The sequence below is a fragment of the Microplitis mediator genome, chromosome 2 (assembly GCF_029852145.1).
Source record: "Microplitis mediator isolate UGA2020A chromosome 2, iyMicMedi2.1, whole genome shotgun sequence".
In the NCBI taxonomy this organism is placed as follows: Eukaryota; Metazoa; Arthropoda; class Insecta; order Hymenoptera; family Braconidae; genus Microplitis; species Microplitis mediator.
The window spans coordinates 11,997,033-12,020,084 of NC_079970.1; the positions used below are offsets into that span (position 1 = coordinate 11,997,033).

Here is a 23,052-nt window from a genome sequence, read left to right on the forward strand (position 1 = left end):
ATTAGACTAAGCGTACCAGAGTCCAAAAAACCAGTCAGCGCTGACCGACAACGTGATGACATCGAGCTTGTCTCTAAGCTTATTCCGGCCAAATTATCAGACATGATACCTGATGTCAAAGTCCGGCGTCTCGGGAAACCTACACAAGGTAAAACCCTACCAGTTTTGCTACATACACCATCGCCTGTTGTAGCTAGAGCAATCCTAAAGTCAAAACCAACTGGAGACACCAATATCAAGTTTAAATCCAGCCTAACTCAATTACAGCAGCAGCATCTCAACACACTTCGCTCGGAGCTTGAAGAATAAATTGAAAACGGTGAGACAAACAAAACTATAAAGTACATAAACGGTGTACCCAAGATTGTTAACAAACAAACTTTTCGTACACCTAAAGAAATTCCCAAAAAAGTATAAATTAAAAATCTATTACCAAAATACAAGAGGTATGAGAACAAAACTTAAACAATTCTTGACCTCTTCAGCTGTTTATCATGGAGATATTATATGTGCGAGTGAAACATGGCTAAATGATACTATATCTGATGGTGAAATATTCGATAACACGTATATGTTATTTAGGAAAGACAGAGACAATAATACCAGTGAACGTAAGCGTGGTGGAGGTGTCTTGATAGCGGTTAAAAATAGTGTTTCCGTAGAATTGCTAGATATCGAAGACAATCATTTAGAAAAAATCTTTATAAGAGTGAAATGTGTTGGAAGAGACATCATAATTGGATGCGTATACCTACCATCTCTCTCATCACTAGACACTTATGACAGTCACACCAATACATTAGCATATCTAAGTAACAAGTATCAAAATTGCAAATTACTAATAATAGGGGACTATAATCTACCCAGCAGCTACCCTCAAATATGCTGCACAAACTCACTATACAACAACATGATTCTAAATAACTGTCAACAGCTCAACTCAATTAGCAATGACAATAATAAGATCCTGGACTTATGCTTCAGCAACACCGATGCCAGAGTCAGCAAAGCTGAAGCTCTCATTAATGAAGATAAATACCATCCAGCATTAGACATAATAGTTAATATTCAGACTGATTTAAAACAAAATAATGTACCTAGATATATTTTCAGAAATGCAGATTACCCAAGTCTAAATGGATTCTTCTTGTCTCACAACTGGATAGATTTATACAAATTGGAATCAATAGATGATAAAATAAGTTACTTCTACGATATAATAAATGAGGGAGTTACACAATTTGTTCCTGTTCACATAAGGAAAACAATTGAGTACCCAATCTGGTTCTCTAAAGAATTAGTAAATAAAATTAGAGAAAAAAAGGCAGCTCATACTAAGTATAAAAAATTTAAATCCAAATATTACTACAATATATTTCGGAGCCTTAGAAATGCCTGCAAAAAGCTAAGTGATAACTGTTATAATGCTCATATCGCCAAAACAGAACTACTGATTAAATCAGATGCTTCCAAGTTCTGGAGTTATATAAAAAATAAAAGAAGAAGCGACACCAACATGCCAACGACTATGAAATGGAACGATAAGGAGGCCAGCAACGGTGAAGAAGTAAGCAACCTATTTGCTTCGTTCTTCAAAAGCATCTACCAGACCAATACAAATAACTCTACTTTTACTGCCAATCTGAAAATGCAAAAAAATTGTAAAATCTACGAAATTGACGTATGAGAATGAAACAGTACAATACCCTCGAAAAACCGTTAAAAATCCAAGTTGTGTACATTCTTAGATTTTAATCTTGTATTTTGTTAATAAAAAATACAAGAAATTTATTTAATTGTGTTTAAAAGATTGTTTTCCATTTTTTCAGCAGCGATTTTCTGCTATTTTATCGGTTTTTTGCAGTTTTATGAATGTTTGAGGGGACTATGGGCCAAATTTATTGCAGAATCAGATCAAGCAGATTATATTACATAAAAATCTTCATCAATCCGGGTCCAGAAAATTTTTTATACCAAGATAATCCCAATTTTCTTCTATTTTTGATGGTTTTTTACAATTTTTATAGATTTAAAACGGTTTATGATTAACGTACGATCGAAATTAGTATTTAACAAATGAAAATTCATGAAAATTATGCTTGCCTTAGATCTCAAAACTTTTTTTCTTGCCAAAACATCGAATTTTCGCTATTTTTTGGGGTTTTTTGCAATTTACTCGAAATTGAAGGCTGGACGGCCTAAACTGACTTGAAATTCGTATTCAGTGGGTCGAAAAACATGCCCGTAGATAGGTGGTGCCCGGTGTACAGACAATTTTTTTTTTTTGTGTGCCGGTGTTATCTTCGATTATTAAATTTTTAATCTTTAACATAAAGCGTCACTTGTTTGAGCTTACAAAGCTTATAAAATAACAATTGCATGCAAGAGTATTCCCGAGCATAAAAATGTATTTACAATGTTTTCGAGCTCGAAAACAGCGGAAAGTATTTGGGCTGGCCCTTGGGACCAACCGTGGTCAGGATTTTTTTTTTTTTTTTTATGTAAAAACTTTCTTTCTTTTTACAGAAACTTTTGATTTACCGAAGGTGGTTTAAATCGTTGCCGTTATCTGTCTACAAATGGTGAAGCCGCCATGATAACTCTGTAAGAGGGTAAACCATTAGATCTGAAGCATAGCTGAAAACCTCCAGCACGTCTGTGATTAATTTCCTAGTGAAATAGAGTCTACCGATGATGATAACGAATCTGGGCACGATAGCATTCAGAAAATTCCAAAAAATGTGTTTCATTGTGACCTAATGAATGATAACATCAGTAAAAATAATAATAAAACACAATACGTAAATCAAGACAGTTATTTTGAGGGCCATCTTGATTAAACTTCTAAGCAACAAACAAAAAAAACTGTTATCAACATTGAAAATCTACCTAATGTTATAAATAAACATGCATCTCGATATTTAGACAAAAAATAAATTTAGAATTTCCAGTTACTACGAACAATGTTGAGATATTGCCAGACGTCAATGAAAATTAGATATCATAAGATAATAAAACTGCACGCATGCTATATGAAAATAATTTTATTATTGTGTAAACAAACCATATTTATATATGTTTATTATCTTCACTCTCACAGTTCACCTTTTATCTAGAGTATACAAATTCTTATTTCAAATTTTAACTGAGTTATGTAACATATATTTTTATTATAAACTAAAATAATTGACTTAAGACGCGAAAGAGATGGAAAAGAAAACGTCCTTGCTGATTTATCACATCATCTGACAGAGTAGTTTGCCCGTCCACCATCGGATATTTGCCAAAAAAAAAAAAAAAACACAATTAAAGTAAGGGCATGGAGTTTGCTAATTTTTTAATGAGTGAGTCCATAGAATGGAACGTATTTTGATTTAGACATTGTCTAGCATGCGCAGGGTTCAAGCATAAATCTCACTTTGAATTTCTCAATTTTGGTAGTCAAGAATATGTATTTCACAGTAAGCACTGTATAATTTTTTCTTTTTAGAGTTTTTGCAATGCAGTAGTTCGCTTGACGATAAAATACCGCAGGTTTGCCAGAATATTTACATGATCAATAGGTTAATAAAATACTCTAATCCATAATTTTTTGACATTTGTCATATTTGTTGACTTTACATTAAATATAACTCGAGGTAATAGAGGTAGGTCACATAAGATAATTGAATCCACAGTTAAGTTGTGCTTCAGCATAGTGGTGACAGAATTGATTACCGTGCAGGAAATGAAAAAAAATGGATCAATAAATAAAATGTACTTTTTTCGAGGAAAAAAGAATATTATGGAAATTCTAATTGTTTCAAGTTTCTTATATATTTTTTTGAAAATTATTACTACTATCATTTATGTTTGTTTAAATGCTCAAAAGGTTATCCCTGATAATCTGAATTTGCCGAAGGCCACACTTGAGCGCCAAATCGATACTGCTGCCTTGCTCCATTAACAAGATGGTCAGCATGTGCAACATGCTAAGTTTCGTTGCCTTAGAAGACGTAGGGATCCGAGGATAACATCCTTCTGCATCCGCGATGCAAGAAGCTCAACTTGCAATGAACAATTTGGTAACCTAGCTAGTGCAGGTAGCACACTGTTTTATCCCTCCTAGAACGCCAACAATGAGGAAGACAAGTTTCACCCGGTAACCTGGGTGAAGTTTGCCAATTTCAAACAGAAGACCCTGATATATGTGGTGTTTGTACTCTTCTTTAACCGTGATGTTATATTCAGCTGGTGCTGAGATATCAACGGCATAAATGTCATGAGTGGTTTTATCGGAGAGCACAATATCAGGTTTGTTGTGGTCAATCTTCCGAGTTGTTGCGAATGCCACGTTCCAATGAATACGGCAACGGTCATTCTCAACAACTAGCGGAATTTCTTCTGGCAGATAAGGCAGCACTGGTATTTTATCGATACCGTACGTATGTATAAGATGGCAATAAAGTAATTGCAGAACAGCATTACGACGCTGGATGTATGCATTTCTTGCCAGCACAGGACATGCAGACAAGAGATGCATAAGCGTCTCAGGATGTTGCTTACATACTGTTCAGTCACGAGCTTGATCATTTCGAAAAGCTTCATGCAATTCCGCTACGTCCAGGAGCTGCTGAACTTGCTATTGACTTCAAGCTCAGAATAGTGCTAGGTGATTCGCTATTCGGGCCCGGCACATACAATATCTCGCTCATGGCCGTGTCAAGCCGGCATGAGAGCCCTGCTACCAGCCGGCTAATCAGAAAAATTGGCGGCTAACTACTTCCTGTTGGCGCGCTTTTAAGCCAATGGAAAAATTCGTTAATGCAGCCATGCTGCATACGTCACCAGCGAGCGACAACGAATGAAGAAGACGCCGTTTTAACATCGCATTCTAAATCGTGCTCTTAAACCGTTTTTCTTATATTAATTAGTCTTGTGTTATAAATCCACTGAACTTACGCTTAAATATTCTCAATAATTAGTATATCAAGGATACTAATTATTTAGTATATATTGATTGTCGCTCGCGTTTAATTAATTGTAAATTAATTACCGCGTGTTTAACTAGTACTAGTACCAACCACGTGTCGCTTTTACATACGTGAAAATCACATTTTTGCATGCGCTATCGCGTATCAATCAGTCACATTCGCTCTATCAATATTGTTTCTCACAATATCTAAGTGTAAATAGTGTAATTAAAGATCTCAAGTATTTATTATTAAACTTGTAAAATTATTAGTTTTTAAATTCCATCACACCTAAACCAGATTACTATTGTGCGTTCGCTTACTTAACACACACCCTGTACGATGTGTCAGGTAGCTGCATCTGGAGTACTTTAGCATGGTATTTGAGGATATTGATGACATTATCTTGACAGGAAAAATATATCCTCTAGTTTCGGACATTAGGCCAGCTAACTTAACGGAGGACTTCAGCTGGGTGGTCAAGCCATGATCGCGTACGTGCTTGAAGATTACGCTGTGCATGGACTTGTCCATGTATGTGCTAAGCAGTTCTTGCTGCTCAGCATTCTTAATGACATTCTTAAATTTCTCCTCAGAGAGTTTAATAAGAGGGTTTATTCTTTCGAGACCGAGGAATTTCGCCGCGTACATTGCTGTCCTATATAAAAATGCTCCTTCATGCCCATTCTCATGACTATGAAAAATTTGCAGTAGGAAATCGTTTTCATCTGCTGTGGAATTGACAACTTCGTCTGTTAAATCCAAAACCAAACAATCATGTAGACACTCCAAGCTCTGTAGACCTCTCCCACCGATGTGCTGGAAAAAGTATGACTTTATGTGTCTTGATATCGATGTCCCTAAGCTCTTTTCTGGTCTATTTAAAGACACCGAAAGAGTAGAGTCCCGGCTCACCGTTATTTTATTTATTATTTTGAGTCGTATTTTAATATTATTAAATAAGAATTTTGATTACACGTGGGTGACCACATACGATTCCGGGCTTATTCGTGGCTCCGTCGCAAAAATAAAAACGGTTGACGTTATACCTGCGATCCCCTAACCCGATCGCATGAAAATGACATTCTAACCATATTAAGATGAGAGACTCTTTTAATAACTCTTTTGAGGAACGACTAAAAAAAACCTATAGTCATGACAACTTCTTCAAGGTCAACAATCGATAATAACTACTAACTAAGGACTAACCGAAAACAGAAAAGTAATCACTAGACAACAATCAGGTAAAACAATAATAGAAATATCTAAATACCATCTCGGCAGTCACTGTTATAATTATTAAATCTCTTTATCGCTCACGCTTTGACTCTTTCAATTCTACGACCCGGGACTCCACGCGTGACCTTTAGCACTCATAAAAAAAACCAGATAGCCACAATATTAAACTAATTAGGAGAAAAATAAGAAAGAGTAATGAAAATAACCAATATTATTCATACATACCCAAGGCTATACAAGAGGCTCGCGCTCGGGCTAGCTCCCTTGCATTCACTATGTTCTTCTCTCTCTCTCTCTCTCTCTTTTGCACCAAAATTTTGTAAGACGAAATAACTCAGCTTGAAATAATTTCTAATACCCATTTATATTACACTGGCCCATCAACGCATACATATTTTCAAATAAATAATGGAAACAATTTATTTAATTATAGAATAATAAATAAATAACACTAAAAAAATCTGTCTATAGGTTGACCCTGCGGGCCAGCCCTAAAAGTTCCCGCTGTTTTCGAGCTCCTTGAGCTCGAAAACATTGTTGTAGTACGTTTTCGAGCTCTTCGAGCTCGAAAATACTTTTGGATGCCGTTGTTTAAAAAAAAAAACGTTTTTTAGCATTTCTTGCTCCCATGATATCTCGCGAACGAATAAACCGATTTTGATGCTTGATTCGGCAATCGACGTATTTTATTGAGTTCTAGAGCTGATCAGATTTTGGAATTGTTTAGTTGAGTAACTTCAAAGATATTTGCAAATAACTGTTTTTTACCATTTCTTTCTTCAGCGATATCTCTCGAACAAATTAAGGGAGAGGTCTGGGTTTCAGCGGAAAAAAAACACTTTTTTTGTGATTTTTTATCTCAAATATCGATTGAGAAATTTTATTGAAACCTTCTATACATTATTGAGCATAGTTTTGACTATCTTCTGTAAATTTTTCATGCAAAAATATTAAACCATTAGCCCGTGACAGAGTTTCCCCCAGGACGTCTTGAAAAAAAAACAATTCGCGGTGTTCACTGTAACTCAGCCGAAAATTATCTGAAAATGAAAAACCATAAGAATTTAGTTAAATTATAAACAAATCTTCCCCCCAACGTTCTCTGATTATTTTTTTTTTAATTAAAAATTTTTTGGCGGCCATCTAAAGTGTGAACCGTTATTTTCGACTAAAATTTCCGCCATTTTGTGGGTGGGAAACACCCTTAATGTTAAAAAAAAAATTTTTACTAAACGTAGGGAGAAGGTATTTAATATGAAGAAAATGTGTACAAAGTTTGAAATGAATCGGTCAAGTAGTTTTCAAATGGCAGTGAACACGGACTTCGAAAAAGTAGTTTTGAGAAAAACGCGTTTAAAGTTTATGAAGCAAAAAAGTGAAGAAAAAAATTTTTTTTTTAAACTTACACAGAATCATCAATTCCAGCTCCATACAGCACACATCCTTCAGCATTGTCGATGTCTTCTATGTCATCTATGATTCTAAAATGTTTTTCAACATCTTCCGGTACACTAGCACTCGTATTTAGTTTTATTTTCTTCGCCGAAGCACTTTTGGTGGTAGCCTCATCTTTTATTTTTTTATTCGGGTTTGATCTTTTTTTTGATCGACACAAATAGGTCCTTCCACTTTGACGGCCTTCTCGCGAAATTTTACTTACTCTCGGCATTATTGCTCAGGAAATTTTTTGAAAAAATAAAATTACAAGTGCACGGTCGAACGTCTAATCACTAACTGAAGCTCGTTTCTTTTTTTAAAGTAATGTAGTGTATAGTAAACGTACAAATATAAAATATATCTATATGGTTTTAGTTACCTGGCTTTACTAAATGAAATATTTCTAAAACTGGATGTGGGATCAGGACAATAGCAATGAATAACCTGTATACCTGCTCGACAGCTGCACTGCAATCCCAACCGCCCGTAGCTGTTAGAGTTAGAGCGTTAAAGGCCCCGAGACTAATTAAAGAATAACTTCAAGAATATTGCTTAGATCGGATTAAAATTTTGAGGACATATTCTTGAAATGTTAAACAATAAGATAAAACAAAAAAAATCGATTTTTCGAAAGTGAAAACCCTTACCCCGCCCTTAACCGATTTTGATAGTTAAGAAGGCAACCAACGCGTTTTAATAAATTCTGAAGCTGATCAGATTTTGGATTTGTTTAGTTCAGTTGTTTCAAAGATATTCGCAAAAATCTGTTTTTTATGGGTGCTTTCTCCCGCGATAACTCATGTAATTGGAAAGTCGAATGTTCATTGAACAAAATTTCGAATTAAGATCACCACTAAAAAAATTTTTAATAATTAAAAACATGGATTGCCTTATTGCGGTAAATGTAATAATGTTTTCTGTCCTGGTAGCTGAACCCGACATCAGCCCTTAAACGACCACCAGCCCATATATCGAATAATTCTTTTGCTCGCATACTCCCCATAAACGAAAATATTTTCAGGTTTTAATATATTTAGAAAAATATTTTCAGGTTTTAATATATTTAGAAAAATATTTTCAGGTATCTTGGTCATGTCTCGGGATCTGGAAGCCGCCCCCGCATGAACCCTTACATCAAATGATGTTTCGACTCGCATACTCTCCATTAAAAAAATTATGTTCAGGTTTTAATATATTTTAAAAAATTTTTGAAGAAATCTTGGTCATGTCTCGGTATTCGGAAGCCGCCCCCGCATGGACCCTTATATCAAATGAGGTTTCTACTCGCATACTCCCCATTAAAAAGCCTATTTTCAGGTTTTAATATATGTTAAAAAATATTTAAAGAAATCTTGGTCATGTCTCGGTATTCAGAAGCCGCCCCTGCATGGACCCTTATATCTAATTTTTCTACTTGCATTCTGCCCATTAAAAAAATCATTTATAGGGTTCAATGTATTTTTAAGAATACTTTAAGAATTTTTGGTCATGAATCGGTATCCGGAAGGCACCCCCACATAGACCCTTATATCAAATAAGATTTCTACTCGCATACTCCCCATCAAAAAATTATTTTTACGTTTTAATATATTTTAAAAAATATTTCCAGAAATCTTGGTCATGTCTCGGTATTCGGAAGCCGCCCCTGCATGAACCTTTATATTAAATGGGATTTCTACTCGCATACTCCCCATTAAAAATCCTATTCTTGGGTTTTAATAAATTTTTAAAAATATTTCAAGAAATCTTGGTCATGTCTCTGTACATGGAAATCGCCTCTACATGAACCCTAATATCTGATTTTTCTACTGGCATTCTCCCCATTAAAAAAATCATTTTTAGGTTTCAATATATTTTAAAAAATATTTAAAAAAATCTTAGTCATGTCTTGGTTTTCGGAAGTTGCCTCCGCATGGACGCTTATATCAAATGATGTTTCTACTGGCATACTCCCCATTAAAAAATTATTTTGGGGTTTTAATATATTTTAAAAAATATTTAAAGAAATCCTGGTCATGTCTCGGTATTCGGAAGCCGCCCCCGCATGGATCCTTATATTAAATGAGATTTCTACCCGTATACTCCCCATCAAAAAAATTATTTTTAGGTTTTAATATATTTTAAAAAATATTTCCAGGAATCTTGGTTACGTCTCGAGATCCCGAAGCCGCCCCCGCATGAACCCTTACATCAAATGATGTTTTAGTAGATAAGCAGGTATGCTTTCCCTCCCACAACAGGGATCTGCAATACCCTCATGGATAAGTGGGGGTTCGGGGAAATTTTGCATACCGACAGTTGAGATAGGGTGCGCTAGTGGCGCTTTCTGTTGATCTTCCATAGTGGTATCCGAGAGAGGGCGCTTGTGGCATTTTGCTAGTAGATTTGGGAGGGGGGGAGGGAAGGGAATATGAGATTGATACTGTAGGATCGGGGCCTGGACTATGGGGTGGGGGTATGGGATGATATGGTTCATGAATAAGGATAAAGAGGGTGTTGGAGTGGGGGTATTTTTTTGAATTTAAGTGGGAAAAATGACGTATGTTGTTATTGTATCGTTTAAATGTTTTTAAGATAAAAGTTTAAGGTATGTGGAAGGGTGGGGATTTTTTTTTATAACAAATGACGCATTTTTTTTTTACTCATTAATACATGTATACTAGGGTGCTTCGTTTCCGGCGGAAGTATTTTTTTCGTTGCTCATCAAGCAAAATATTGTTTTTTATGCTGGAAGAAAAATTCCTGCTGAGTTTGAGCTCCTAATTCCAATCCTAAGTACTTTCTATTTGATTTCAAAGATTTCTCATTCAAAATACACTTAAATTAAATTACTTTTTTTTTAACTTTCTAATACTCAGCTGCGTTTAATGATAACGACACGGTTTTGGTCGCAAATTGTAGGGCATTTGGTGTTCTTCAAAAGTGCCCGTAGTTACTTAGCTGTGATTCTTGCTGTTTTACTTGTGTCCGTTGTGGAAGTTATTTTTCCTATGGAATTGACTTTTAATGGCTTGCAGAACGTAAACCAATGAAAGTACACGAAAAATGCTAACGGAAATTTTATTCCCTTCAAAAAAAGTCCTATGAGTCAAGTCGCTAAAGTTCATAGTTTCCGAGTTATAGAAATTTTAATGATTTGAAAAATAAAATATAAAAAATACCAATTACAATTGACATTTTAATTTTCAAATTACTAAAATTACTATAACTTGGAAACTATGGACTTGAGCGACTTGACTCATAGGACTTTTTTTGAAGAGAATAAAATTTCCGTTAGCATTTTTCGTGTACTTTCATTGGTTTACGTTCTGCAAGCCATTAAAAGTCAATTCCATAGGAAAAATAACTTCCACAACGGACACAAGTAAAACAGCAAGAATCACAGCTAAGTAACTACGGGCACTTTTGAAGAACACCAAATGCCCTACAATTTGCGACCAAAACCGTGTCGATATCATTAAACGCAGCTGAGTATTAGAAAGTTAAAAAAAAAGTAATTTAATTTAAGTGTATTTTGAATGGGAAATCTTTGAAATCAAATAGAAAGTACTTAGGATTGGAATTAGGAGCTCAAACTCAGCAGGAATTTTTCTTGCAGCATAAAAAACAATATTTTGCTTGATGAGCAACGAAAAAAATACTTGCGCCGGAAACGAAGCACCCTAGTGTATACCTTATCTTATCTTTAACAACTTTCACTTTTATTTTGTTATAAACAAATGAGTCAATTTTTTCTGAAAATTTACACTTTTATCTATTTTTTCCCCATTTTTCACCAAAATCGTAGTGGGGATTCATATTGTAAAGAGTGGTTTTCATTCCGAGTCAAGTAAATTAAAACTAATTAACACAAAATTTGGCGACAGCATTTTTGCATCGCTGGATAGTCAGTTTTGTGTTTATTTGCCAAAACGTGCTACTACTGCCATTCGAAAGGATTCAACACTTTTACTATCATTGAATGAAATAGTTGAAGAACAGAACGTATTTATCAGATATCTTAGTGGGAAATATAATAAATTTGAATTCTTCATAAAAGAGCAAAACTGATGTCACAAACTAATAATAATATGTATATATCTTGAAAATAATTAATAAAAATCAAATTATGATTATCAAAAAACGTCTGAATTTTATTTATAAAATATTAACTAATTTTCAAAAACTAAATTATTAAATCAATTATAACAATGATTATTGTTATAAAGATAATAATTTAACAGATAATAATATTAAAATTTTGAAAAAATAAATAAATACATATTTATTTAGGAGAAAAAAAAAATTTTGCTTTATTAAAATATATATATATATATATATATATAATGGAGGTAATAATAATAATAATAATAATGATAATAATAATAATAATAATCATAATAAATGCCCACGGTGCATGTTGTGCGGCCAGCGGGGGTTCTATTTACCCCGTGGCGCATCGTGGGCAAAGTAGGCCGGCCTTCCATCTGCTGACCTACAAAGCGCACAACAACCCTTGCTTTGGGTTAACTCCCCAATGTGAAGTAAACTGAGTTCAAGATAATCCTGAACACAGAAGTGCTCCCCACAACCGGCCCTTCTCGGATGAGGGCTACCCACAAGCTGGGCGGAGCACCGAGATTCCGAACGATGACGACCTTGGCGAACAACGGACTGCATTTAGGTGGACGGAGGAATTACGAGCCGATCTCCTGATGTGCTATAATAACAGTGAACCGGAGCGGAGAGGTTACATGGCTAGGATGCATGCTCTCTGGAGCGATATGCACCCTAACCATAGCCATTTTTCACGACAACATCTTCGTGATTACGCCTCTCATCTCCAGCGAACACGACGATCACTGTTACCTAACAGACAAGTATCTCACCGTCTGTCTTTTCCAGCACAGCTACATCAGGAGAGACGCCGTTCTTCCGAAGACGCCGACAATGATTTTGACACACGGCAAGTATGTATCTCTAAGAAGATACACTACCCAAAACATCTACTTGACACGGAAAACCACGAGCTATCGACTCGGATTCAGGAGGATTCTACTCTACTCACTATCAATCAAGCTGTCTATGATGCTGCTTCCTCACTCTTACCTCCAGCAAGAAATAATACTCCTTCTCCTGAGGCTAAGATGAGAGGTCGCATTGGGCAGCTTTCACAGAAGATTGATGATCTCCGGAAACACGTCTCCCGCATTCAGTGTGTGATTTAGTACTTAAATGCTCGTAAAGCGTTTACGCCTAAAGTCCGCCGTATTGCGGCTGGACTACGATATCAACATCACACACTGAATAAGGAGAATCTTCTTAACATTAAAGAAAGTTCCCTTAACAGGTTGCGAGCTCTGGTGACTGCTAAAAAGTCACTAGAGAAAAAGCTGAAGCGGCTGACCGATAACTCTTTGTTTCGGTTAAGTCCTTCACGCTTTCTGACACCTAAGACATCTGTTTCTGGCGATCCCCCATCTATCGAGCGAGTAGAAGCTTTCTGGTCCAAGTTGTATGGTGATCAACCGAACGTGAATCGTGACACTCCAGCTCTCAACGACTTCGAGGCATTTTGTCGCCACCATCGAAACAGCAATGCTGATGAAGAGAGCCCTGAAGTCAGTGTGGAAGAGGTTCGTTTGGCTCTGAATAATAGTGAGAACTGGGCTGCTCCGGGTTCAGATGGCATTAACTTATTTTGGTAGAAGAAACTTACTTCTACCCATAGCCATCTGGCCTGGATTTTTACAGCGTTTATCAGAGGCAACGAACCTGTTCCGTGCTGGCTTGTAGAAGGGCGAACCGTGCTCATCCCTAAGAAAGGTGACTTGTCCGACCCAAAGAACTACAGGCCTATCACCTGTTTGAATGCGGTTTATAAGATTTTCACAAAAATCTTGAATAATCGCATTCTACAGGAGATAGATCCTGTATGGCAGCAGATATACGAACAACAAGGCAGTAAAAGAGTCCTGTCAGGTTGCAAAGAAAATCTGTTAGTAGATCGTTGTGTCATTCAAGAGGCGACCTACTATCAGCGCAACCTGTCAATGGCCTGGATTGACTACCGTAAGGCATTTGACTCAACATCTCATGAGCTCATTCTCTTTCTGCTCAAATGCCTTGGGGTCAATCGCGATACAGTGGGATGCATACAGCGTACGATGCAACTTTGGCGAACACGGTTCCACATATCATGTGGCAACGACAAACGTGTGACCGAAGTTGTACAGTACAAGCGAGGTATCTTCCAGGGAGATTCCCTGAGCCCGCTGCTGTTTTGCATCTCACTGCTGCCGATGTCTGTTGCGCTACGCTGTACCCGTGGATACTCAGTGGGCCCACCAACTGATCGGAAATATTCGATCACCCACTTACTCTACATGGATGATCTGAAGGTATATGCTTCTGATGACGAACACCTTCAGACAGCCTTGAACATCGTAGGGGAGTATACACGGGATGTCGGCATGGCTTTTGGGTTGGACAAGTGCGCGGTCGTTAATCTGGTGAAGGGTAAGTGCTCTGATTTGCGCGAAGATATCGAGTTAGTAGATGGGAGCGTCATTGACCATCTTGACGCCGGAGAGTCGTACAAATATCTAGGGATTGACGGGAGTCCTATGCAGGACGTCTCGAAAATCAAAACGACTCTCTGCAGCGAGTATGGGCGGAGACTCCGGAAAATCTGGTCATCAGAACTTTCCGGAAGAAACAAAGTCTCTGCAACAAATATGCTTGCTGTCCCAGTACTACTCTTCTCTTTCGGTGTCCTTAGATGGACCCGAAAAGAGCTTAGAGATCTCGATATCAAGACACGCAAAGTCATGAACATCAATCAGAGCATGCACCCTAAGTCCTCAGTCACCAGATTATACCTTTCCCGGCACATCGGAGGGAGAGGTCTACAGAGCTTGGAGTGTCTACATGATCGTTTGGTTTTGGGTCTAACATACGAAGTTGTCAATTTCACAGCAGATGAGAACGACTTCCTTATGCAGATTGTTCATAGTCATGAGAATCTGCAGAAGGGAACGTTCTTATATAAGGCAGCAAGGTACGCGGCAAAATCCCTCGGTCTCGGAAGAGTAAACCCTCTTATTGAACTCCCTGAGGAGGAATTTAAGAGTGTCGTCAGGAATGCTGAGCAGCAAAAACTGCTCAGTACACACATGGACAAGTCCATGCACAACGTGTTCTTTAAACACGTGCGTGATCATGGCTTGTCCACCCAGCTGACGTTTTCCTTCCTTAAGTCAGCTGGCCTGATGTTCGCGACCGAAGGGTATATTTTTGCCTGCCAAGATGGTGTGATCAATACCCTCGAATACCGTGCAAAAGTACTCCAGATGCAGCTACCCGACACACTCTGTAGGGTATGTAAGCAACATCCCGAGACGCTTATGCATCTCTTGTCTGCATGTCCTGTGCTGGCAAGAAATGCATACATCCAGCGTCGTAATGCTGTTCTGCAATTACTTTATTGCCATCTTAGACATACGTACGGTATCGATAAAATACCAGTGCTGCCTTATCTGCCAGAAGAAATTCCGCTAGTTGTTGAGAATGACCGTTGCCGTATTTATTGGAACGTGCCATTCGCAACAACTCGGAAAATAGATCACAACAAACCTGATATTGTGCTCTTCGATAAAACCACTCGAGACATTTATGTCATCGAGTTCTCAGCACCTGCTGAGTATAACATCACGGTTAAAGAAGAGCACAAACACGAGATATATCAGGATCTCCTGTTTGAAATTGGCAAACTTCACCCAGGCTACCGTGTCAAGCTTGTCGTCCTCATTGTTGGCGTCCTTGGAGAAATGAAACAGACGTTTGTGTCTGCATTAGCGAGAATACCAACTTGTTCTGCGCAAGTTGAGTTTCTAGCATCGCGGATGCAAAAGGCTGTTATTCTCGGGTCTCTCCGTCTCCTAAGGCAAAGAAACTTGGCCTGCTGCGCATGCTGATCATCTTGTTGATGATGCATCGCAGCAGTAACTATTTGGCGCTCAGCTGAGGCCCTCGGTAGAGTCGGACTACCGGGGATAACCCCCTGAGCATTTACCTAAAAATGAAATAATAATAATAATAATGACTTGAATTTAAAATTACTACATTAAAATTAATAATAAAGAACAATTTTTACAATGGATATACAAAAATTTATAATATATATATATATATATATATATATATATACAAAAACTTTAAAAAAATAAAATCAAATAAAAAAGCTTAATGCATAATAATAATAGTGTTTACAATAATCAGTTGAATTCAGCTTCCATGTTCAGTCCATCGAAGTCAGCAGCTTCCATGTGTAATTGGTTCAGCAGCACCTGACAGTTTCGCTGCAGTTGTTGATATTGGAGCTACCAGTAATCAATCTCCTGGCTCTGCTCCACGAACAACGGTGCATCTAGCTCCTGCAACGTTTCCAAACGTCTGATTTCACCTTCCAGCCGCTGCTCACGCTCCTGACGTTGCTGAAGCTCCAACTGCTGCTGTTATATCTGAAGCTGCTGCTGTTCTATCTGAAGCTGCTGCTGCTGTTAAATTTGCTGGAGTCTCAATCTCCATCGACTACTGCTCGCGTATACCCTCCAATCGAAGTATCTATTCAACTTCAGCTGAAATAAAAATACAAACAAATAAAATTAAAAAAATGTTTTTAAATAATAATGATAATAACAAAAATAATAATAATAATAATACCATCGTAAGTTGAAGTCAACTCAGAGTCATTGGCTGAAATCTCCGGTGATGGTGGTTGGCGTGTATACCAAAGGGGCTTACCCCCATGAATCAATGGAGCTGCTGGCTGTTGTCGGCACTGCTGCCCCAGATCCTGCTGCTGCTGCTCGGCTTCTTCCAGCAGTTTACCGAAGTCGAACTGATCATTCAGCATATCATCGATTACTGAATCCATTGATCCATCAACATCGTACCACCCGGTTGACTCCATCAGAGCGCTGACCAGCGATGGAGGTGGTGCAGCTGTTGGTGAGCCCAACATCGCTTGATTTTAAAAAAAATCTATAGCGCACTCTTCAATCGGCGTGTGATTTGCGGCTGATGGTTCCTCTGCTACATCATGGGTTAACTTGAACCACTAATGATTATCAGTCCAAGTTAATCGGGTCGGAGTTCCACCGCCAATCGTGAAAATGTGGTCCCACAACCATTCACACTTGATGGCTGTATCATCATTCTGCAGGCACATCCTGACCTCACGATCCACTTCCTCAAAAATAAGGAAGTGTGAGTGGCTGCTGATCCACTCATCAGGGATGTAGCATGAGGTGATTATATCACCCATTTTCTACAAAAGAATTTTAATTAAAATTTTAAAAATAAGAACAAGTGCATAATGAGAATATTATAAGAAAATTACTCAGTTTTAATTACTTAAATTTTTTTGATCTCTTGAAAAATTATATTAAAATTAAAAAAAAAAAGATTTAGAAATTTAAAGTTTTTCGCTTAATGACTCACACACACACACACTATACTTTGAATAATTTAAATGAAATTTAAAAAAAACTTTTTAAAAAATTGGAATGTTATACTGAATTACATACACTTATGGTAAATTTATAAAAATTTTGAAACTGTAAAAATTTTTTAATTGTCAGTTTGACTTAATCACACACACGCACTTATGATGAATTCGATGAACAAAAATTTTAAACTGTAAAAAATGCAAAGTTGTACTAAATGACACTACACTTGGAAATTTTTAGTAACAGATTCGTTATATTATAAAAATGATGCCACTTATATAGTAGAAACCCCTATTTAACTAGTGAAAAAAAAATAGCCAACCCATTATTATCCTGTAATGACCAATAGCCAAAACGTTTCAGTAAATGTTGACAAAAATCTTATGACTATTTCCACTACCATCAGAAAATAAATTATGAGCTCCACCCATAAAAATGTTTCTGTAAAGTTTATATATTATGAAAACAATTATTAAATAAATTTATATATATGTCTTAATGATTTTTCATTTAATTTTTAGTAAAATTATAACCAAAGCTTTTCCATATAAAGAAATACAAATTAGTAAGCTTCTAAATAAACTATATTAAGAGATCGCAAAAAAATCTTTCGAAACTGATTATTTACATACTAAAGTTTTAAACATGAGAAATTTGCTAATTTTATTGGTTTTTAATCTAATTTAAATATTTTTCTCATATACAACAATCATTTATGGTTAAATTAAATCATATGTTGAATATATTATTTAATGGTTATTTATATGGAAGATAATTAGTGATAATTCATTTATTTTTTCAACATTTTTATCAATACAATCAGTTTTAAATTTTCATCATATAATAAAATAGAGTAGCACTTACAGTGGGTTATTTAGTTTTAACTGAAAAATAAATTGTCATTACACACTCGAGTTTATGTTAGATAAGGGTCTTATTTGTATAGAGGCCATAAAATTTCCCACTTTCGTTTCCAATACAAATAACTTATAAGAGGTGTAAACCATATTTGAACGATTTTTATCTGTAATTATTAGTATACCTTACGTAGCAAACGTTTTGTTTTTCAATGCAATGTTCAAAAATATTTTTTCACTAAGATTCTTATCTCAACACTATAGAGAAAATATAAACTAACATAATTATGATAGTGCGTTAGATTATTTTAATCTCTTTGAATAAGTTAGGGGCAAGAAAAAAAAAATATTTTTTTCATCAAATAACATTTAAAAATTGTTAAAAAAATAATTATCTTTTATGATTTTACATAATTATGATTGTACATTAGATTATTTTAGTCTCTTTGAATCAGTTAAGAGAGGCAATAAAAATAAAAATATTTCTTTATCAAATAATATTAAAGAAATTGTTAAAAATAATTATTTTCATAATTTTAAGTAATTATGTTGAGGTAATTAACTGCTACACATATAGGTACATCCAAATTTTTAATTGAAATTTTTTTTGTAATGAATCATGAAAATAAAATAATAATAATGATAAATAGACAAATAAAAAATATCAATGATGAAGAAAATAAAATGCATACTTTAAAGTACCCGTATATTAAAATTTATACATTCAAATTTTTTAAGAATGCGTCATATTGTTAAACGTTTAAAAGAGAAATTGTTTTTCCTAGAAATGATATGAAAAAATGATAACTTCAAGATTGCCCATTGGTCAGAAGTTTTATCATTATCTATATAAAGAAGGAGTTTTCAGGAAGCATCATCAGTTGATTTTTAAGTTAAACACGATTTTAACTGTGAAAATTGTAACAAAAATCATAATGTCTATCGTTGATTATAATAGTATTCTTAAAACAGTGGCTCAAGCTTATGAGCTATTATCTAAGCTTGTTGCTGTGAGTGAAGAGAAATGTCTCACGTTGATAAGAATTTGTAATGACACTTGCGATCAGTTCAATAAATTATTATTAGAACGTAAAAGCAGTGTTCATGAAAAGAAAAATTTACAAACTAACATCTCACTTCTGTGCTGGTATAGTGATAAATTTTTACTATTATCTAAGCCAGTGACTGGTGGTGCTCTCAATGCTAATAATATTGTTCAATGGCGAGACTTCGAAAATGCCTTCCAAAATAGAATTAAGATCGGTTGTGTTGTTAACCTGGGGCATATTGACTTGAGAGCATTTTTAAATGATGCGAAAGTTTTGATAATTGAAAAAATTAATAATATTCGAGAACATGAGGGAAACCTCAAAGTAAACGTCACTCTTTTATGTGGTTTTGAAAATTTTAAAAGTGACGTTACTATAAAAGACAATAAATCCTTTAATACTAAAAGTGATGAAATTTTAATATCTACTTCACTTGCTGATTGGTTCAATGATAGTGTATATGAGCCGCTAGTGAAAAAAGTTGAAGAATTCAATCAGAAAGATTCGGGGTGGAGTTTGAGTGAAATTATAAACTTGATTGTTAATATATCACGATACGCTCCACTGCAAGGTAGTTTTTCAACATATGTGGATCTACCCCAAAATATTAAACACAAGAAGGCTGTTCTAAACATCAAGAATAATGATGTGTACTGTTTTCTTTGCTGCATCAAAGCTGCATTATTTCCTGCAAAAAATAACCATCCTGAAAGAGTGTCATCATATCAAAATGTGGATGCAGTTTTTAACCATCAAAGTATTAGATTTCCGATATCTCTCAAAGATATCCCTAAATTTGAAAAACTTAATAATTTAAGAATCAACGTTTACGGTATAGAATCAGAAACTGTTAAAAATAACGAAGATCATTTAGATACTATTATAGTTCCTCTATATTTAACTTCAAATAATTCAGATAAAGAAACTATTCACTTATTAATGGTCGAGACAGATATTACTTTGCATGATGATGATAACAATCCTGATAGTTATCAACCTATACATAATTTTGCTTTGATTAAAAATCTCTCTCGACTAGTCAAATGTCAAATTACAAAGTCTCAATCAAGATTATGGTTTTGTGATCGATGTTCAAATCATTTTCGATTTGAACATTCACTTGAGAAACACAAGCCAGATTGTTTGAAATACAATAAAGTAAGAATGAGCTCACCAGAGCGAGATGAGGATAAAGTGTTAAGTTTTAAAAATTTAAAGCATACGGATCCTGTACGTTTTGTGGTATATGCTGACCTGGAATGCACGCTTGGAATTGAGACTAATAATATGCAAAAGCATGTCCCCCACAGTGTAGCTTAGTTATAGCATTTCAACCACGAACAGTAAAATGAATTAACTATACTAATGCAAAAAATTAAAGGAGCAGAAAAATTTTATAAATTTTTTAGTGATTTTTGGAAGGCTATAACTTGGTGATAAATAATCGTATCGGGATTTTAAAACAAGCATTTTATAGCTTAAAATCTCTAGTTTTGATGAATTTTTTTCAAAATTTTTTAATAGCTTCGGTTATTTCGTAAACATGAGAAATACCACGAGAAAAAAAAATTTCTAAATTTTTTTTTTTTTCCGAAGAGCCCACGGACCTCGGAAAAATTCTTTCAAGTAAACCAATGCATAGCTCGTTTAGCAAATTTGTTCAGCTTCAATTTGGCTTTTTTTTAACCAAAAAAATGACAAAAAAAATCGAAGAAAAAAAAAATTGAAACTCTTTTTTTGTGTTCTAAATTTTTTTTCATCATTTTTTTGAAATTTTTCATTTTTTTTTGTCATTTCTTTGCATTTGCTGAGTTACCAACGCAAAAATTTGAAAAAAGTACAAAAAAAATAATTCTTTCATTTCGATTATGATTACACAATTGAAGGAACAAAACTTGCTCGTTTTATTATTTAGCAAAACTTTGATCGATGATTCCCAAAAAACGTTTCGATAGATCAATTTAAAAATTTACAGGGGTCTTGGGGATACATTAAGCTAAAAAAGTCCCTGGCAACATTATTTTTCTTATCAATATTTGCAGAGTAGCGGTTGATTTACTAAAAAACCAAAAAAAAAATAATTTTTTTGTACTTACTTCTAATAGATGTTAAAAATAAAAAAAAATTTTTTTTTCCAAAAAATGATGACAGGGTCTTGTAGGGAATTTATTTAAGTTTTCAACGCCACCCTTAAACTTTCTGTGCGAACATTGGTACCTGAAATATCGATGATCAAAGCCAAAAGGATCATTTTCTGTTTAAAGGCTGATATCTCTGCGACATATCGTCCTAAGAGGTTAAAAAAAAAGCCAAATTGAAGCTGAACAAATTTGCTCAACGAGCTATGCATTCGTTTAGTTGAAAGAATTTTTCCGAGGTCCGTGGGCTCTTCGGAAAAAAAAAAAATTTAGAATTTTTTTTTATCGCGGCATTTCTCATGTTTACGCAATAACCGGAGCTTTTAAAAGATTTCGAAAAAAATGCACAAAATCTAGAGATTTTAAGCTATAAAATGCTTTTTTTAAAATCTCGATACGATTATTTTTCACCAAGTTACAGCCTTCCAAAAATCACTAAAAAATTTATAAAATTTTTCTGCTCCTTTAATTTTTTGCATTAGTGTATGATCAATCGAAAGATAATGAGTCATTATCTTTTGTCATTATTAATGACAAAAGGATTAATAATCAATAAACACCTATACCATAAATCTGATTATTAATCGGTGACTAATACCCCGTAATAAACAGACTAAAATACTTCCTATCTAATAACATGGGGATCGGCTTTTTTGAGCATTAGTCATTGTTTTAGAAGTTTCTACCCGAGATCGTCACGTAGGCCTTTCCTTACACCACACCCCGCAAGTATTAGGCTCTGCTTAATAACACTATTTTTCGATAGCAAAATCAAATCTAGGTCACGCGTGTTACCCCTCGTCTATAATGGTGCCTATAAAAACCGCTACAAATCGGTTTACTATGCCCATTAATTATGAAGCTCTTGATTACGTATAATCTTATTATTCTTAAATATTAAATTTTATATTCTTTGTTCGAGTCGTTAATAATTAAATTCAGAATTAATACAATTTAAATAAAATTATTTTAAATAAAAATAATTTCGATTGTCAATTCTTTTATTCAATATTACAAATAATTTAAATAATTAAATTATTTCTGTTGAATATTATTGCTATCATAATTTATATTATTCACATTTAAATAAATCTCGTCATATTAAATGGTATATCTAGACAGATTGTCAACTACCCATTATAAGCAAACTCCTTTGTTCATTTCCATCAAAAATTCTCAACATTCAAGAATCGTAACCAACTATCAAGCCACCTGACAACAATTTATTTCGAATCGAATTTCAACCAATAACAATTGGGTCTCCAGCTCAGTTGTTACGGCGTAACATGTCAAAACACGGAAATAACATAAAATTTAATAAATAAAAAAATTAATAATATTTTAATAATATAAAATTAAAATTATATAATTTTAATAATAAAATTATAAATTAAAAAAAAAATGATATATCTAATGTCAGATGACTGTTAAGACTGTTGATGTAAACAGGAAACACTATACCCCAGATACGTAATAATAAAAACATATTAAAAATTGGAGACGCAATATACTAACGTACTGGCGAGAAAATAAATAAGATAACCATTACTAACTACATATCATAGGATAACCATAACATATCGCGACAGAATATATAACTATAATAATAATAATTATTTTAACATCCTACAGATATTAACCAAATTCATAGCCATCTATCTATAACAACATGAGAAAATTATAATAACCCAGCGGGTAAAAGAAAAATAGAATGCGAGATTAGATAAAAACTTGTACACCGACTAACTAAACATCATAAGCCAGTCAAGGAATCTACTATTTCGCTTCCATTGTCTTTCACTAACACATACATAAGAATATAATTTCTGTCTCTAATAACTCAACTAATTTGTTGTATTATTATTATTGTTATTGTCGCTTGCGCTTTA

The 23,052-nt window shown here is 34.7% G+C and overlaps 2 protein-coding genes across 16 annotated transcripts in view; one reads left to right on the plus strand and one right to left on the minus strand.

Annotated features, from left to right (window-relative positions):
* LOC130663030 (uncharacterized) overlaps positions 1 to 23,052 on the minus strand; it is a 275,606-nt gene that overhangs the window by 219,081 nt on the left and 33,473 nt on the right. For 11 of the 14 annotated variants that reach the window (XR_008989144.1, XR_008989146.1, XR_008989145.1 and 8 more), the window contains exons 2-3: positions 16,332 to 16,938; positions 15,879 to 16,246 (exon numbers count right to left, since the gene is read on the minus strand). The exons of 2 other annotated variants lie outside the window; for them this stretch is intronic. Coding sequence is in view for 1 of the 12 variants with exons in the window: in XM_057462076.1 (XP_057318059.1) it covers positions 16,233 to 16,246; positions 16,332 to 16,632 (315 nt within the window). In the remaining 11 variants the exon portion in view is untranslated. Of the gene's footprint in view, positions 1 to 15,866; positions 16,247 to 16,331; positions 16,939 to 23,052 lie in introns of those variants that run through there. One more of the 14 variants, XM_057462076.1, reaches the window with a different exon arrangement.
* Positions 1 to 23,052, plus strand: part of LOC130663028 (dual specificity protein kinase splB-like) — a 528,032-nt gene that overhangs the window by 196,936 nt on the left and 308,044 nt on the right. The window lies entirely within an intron of this gene.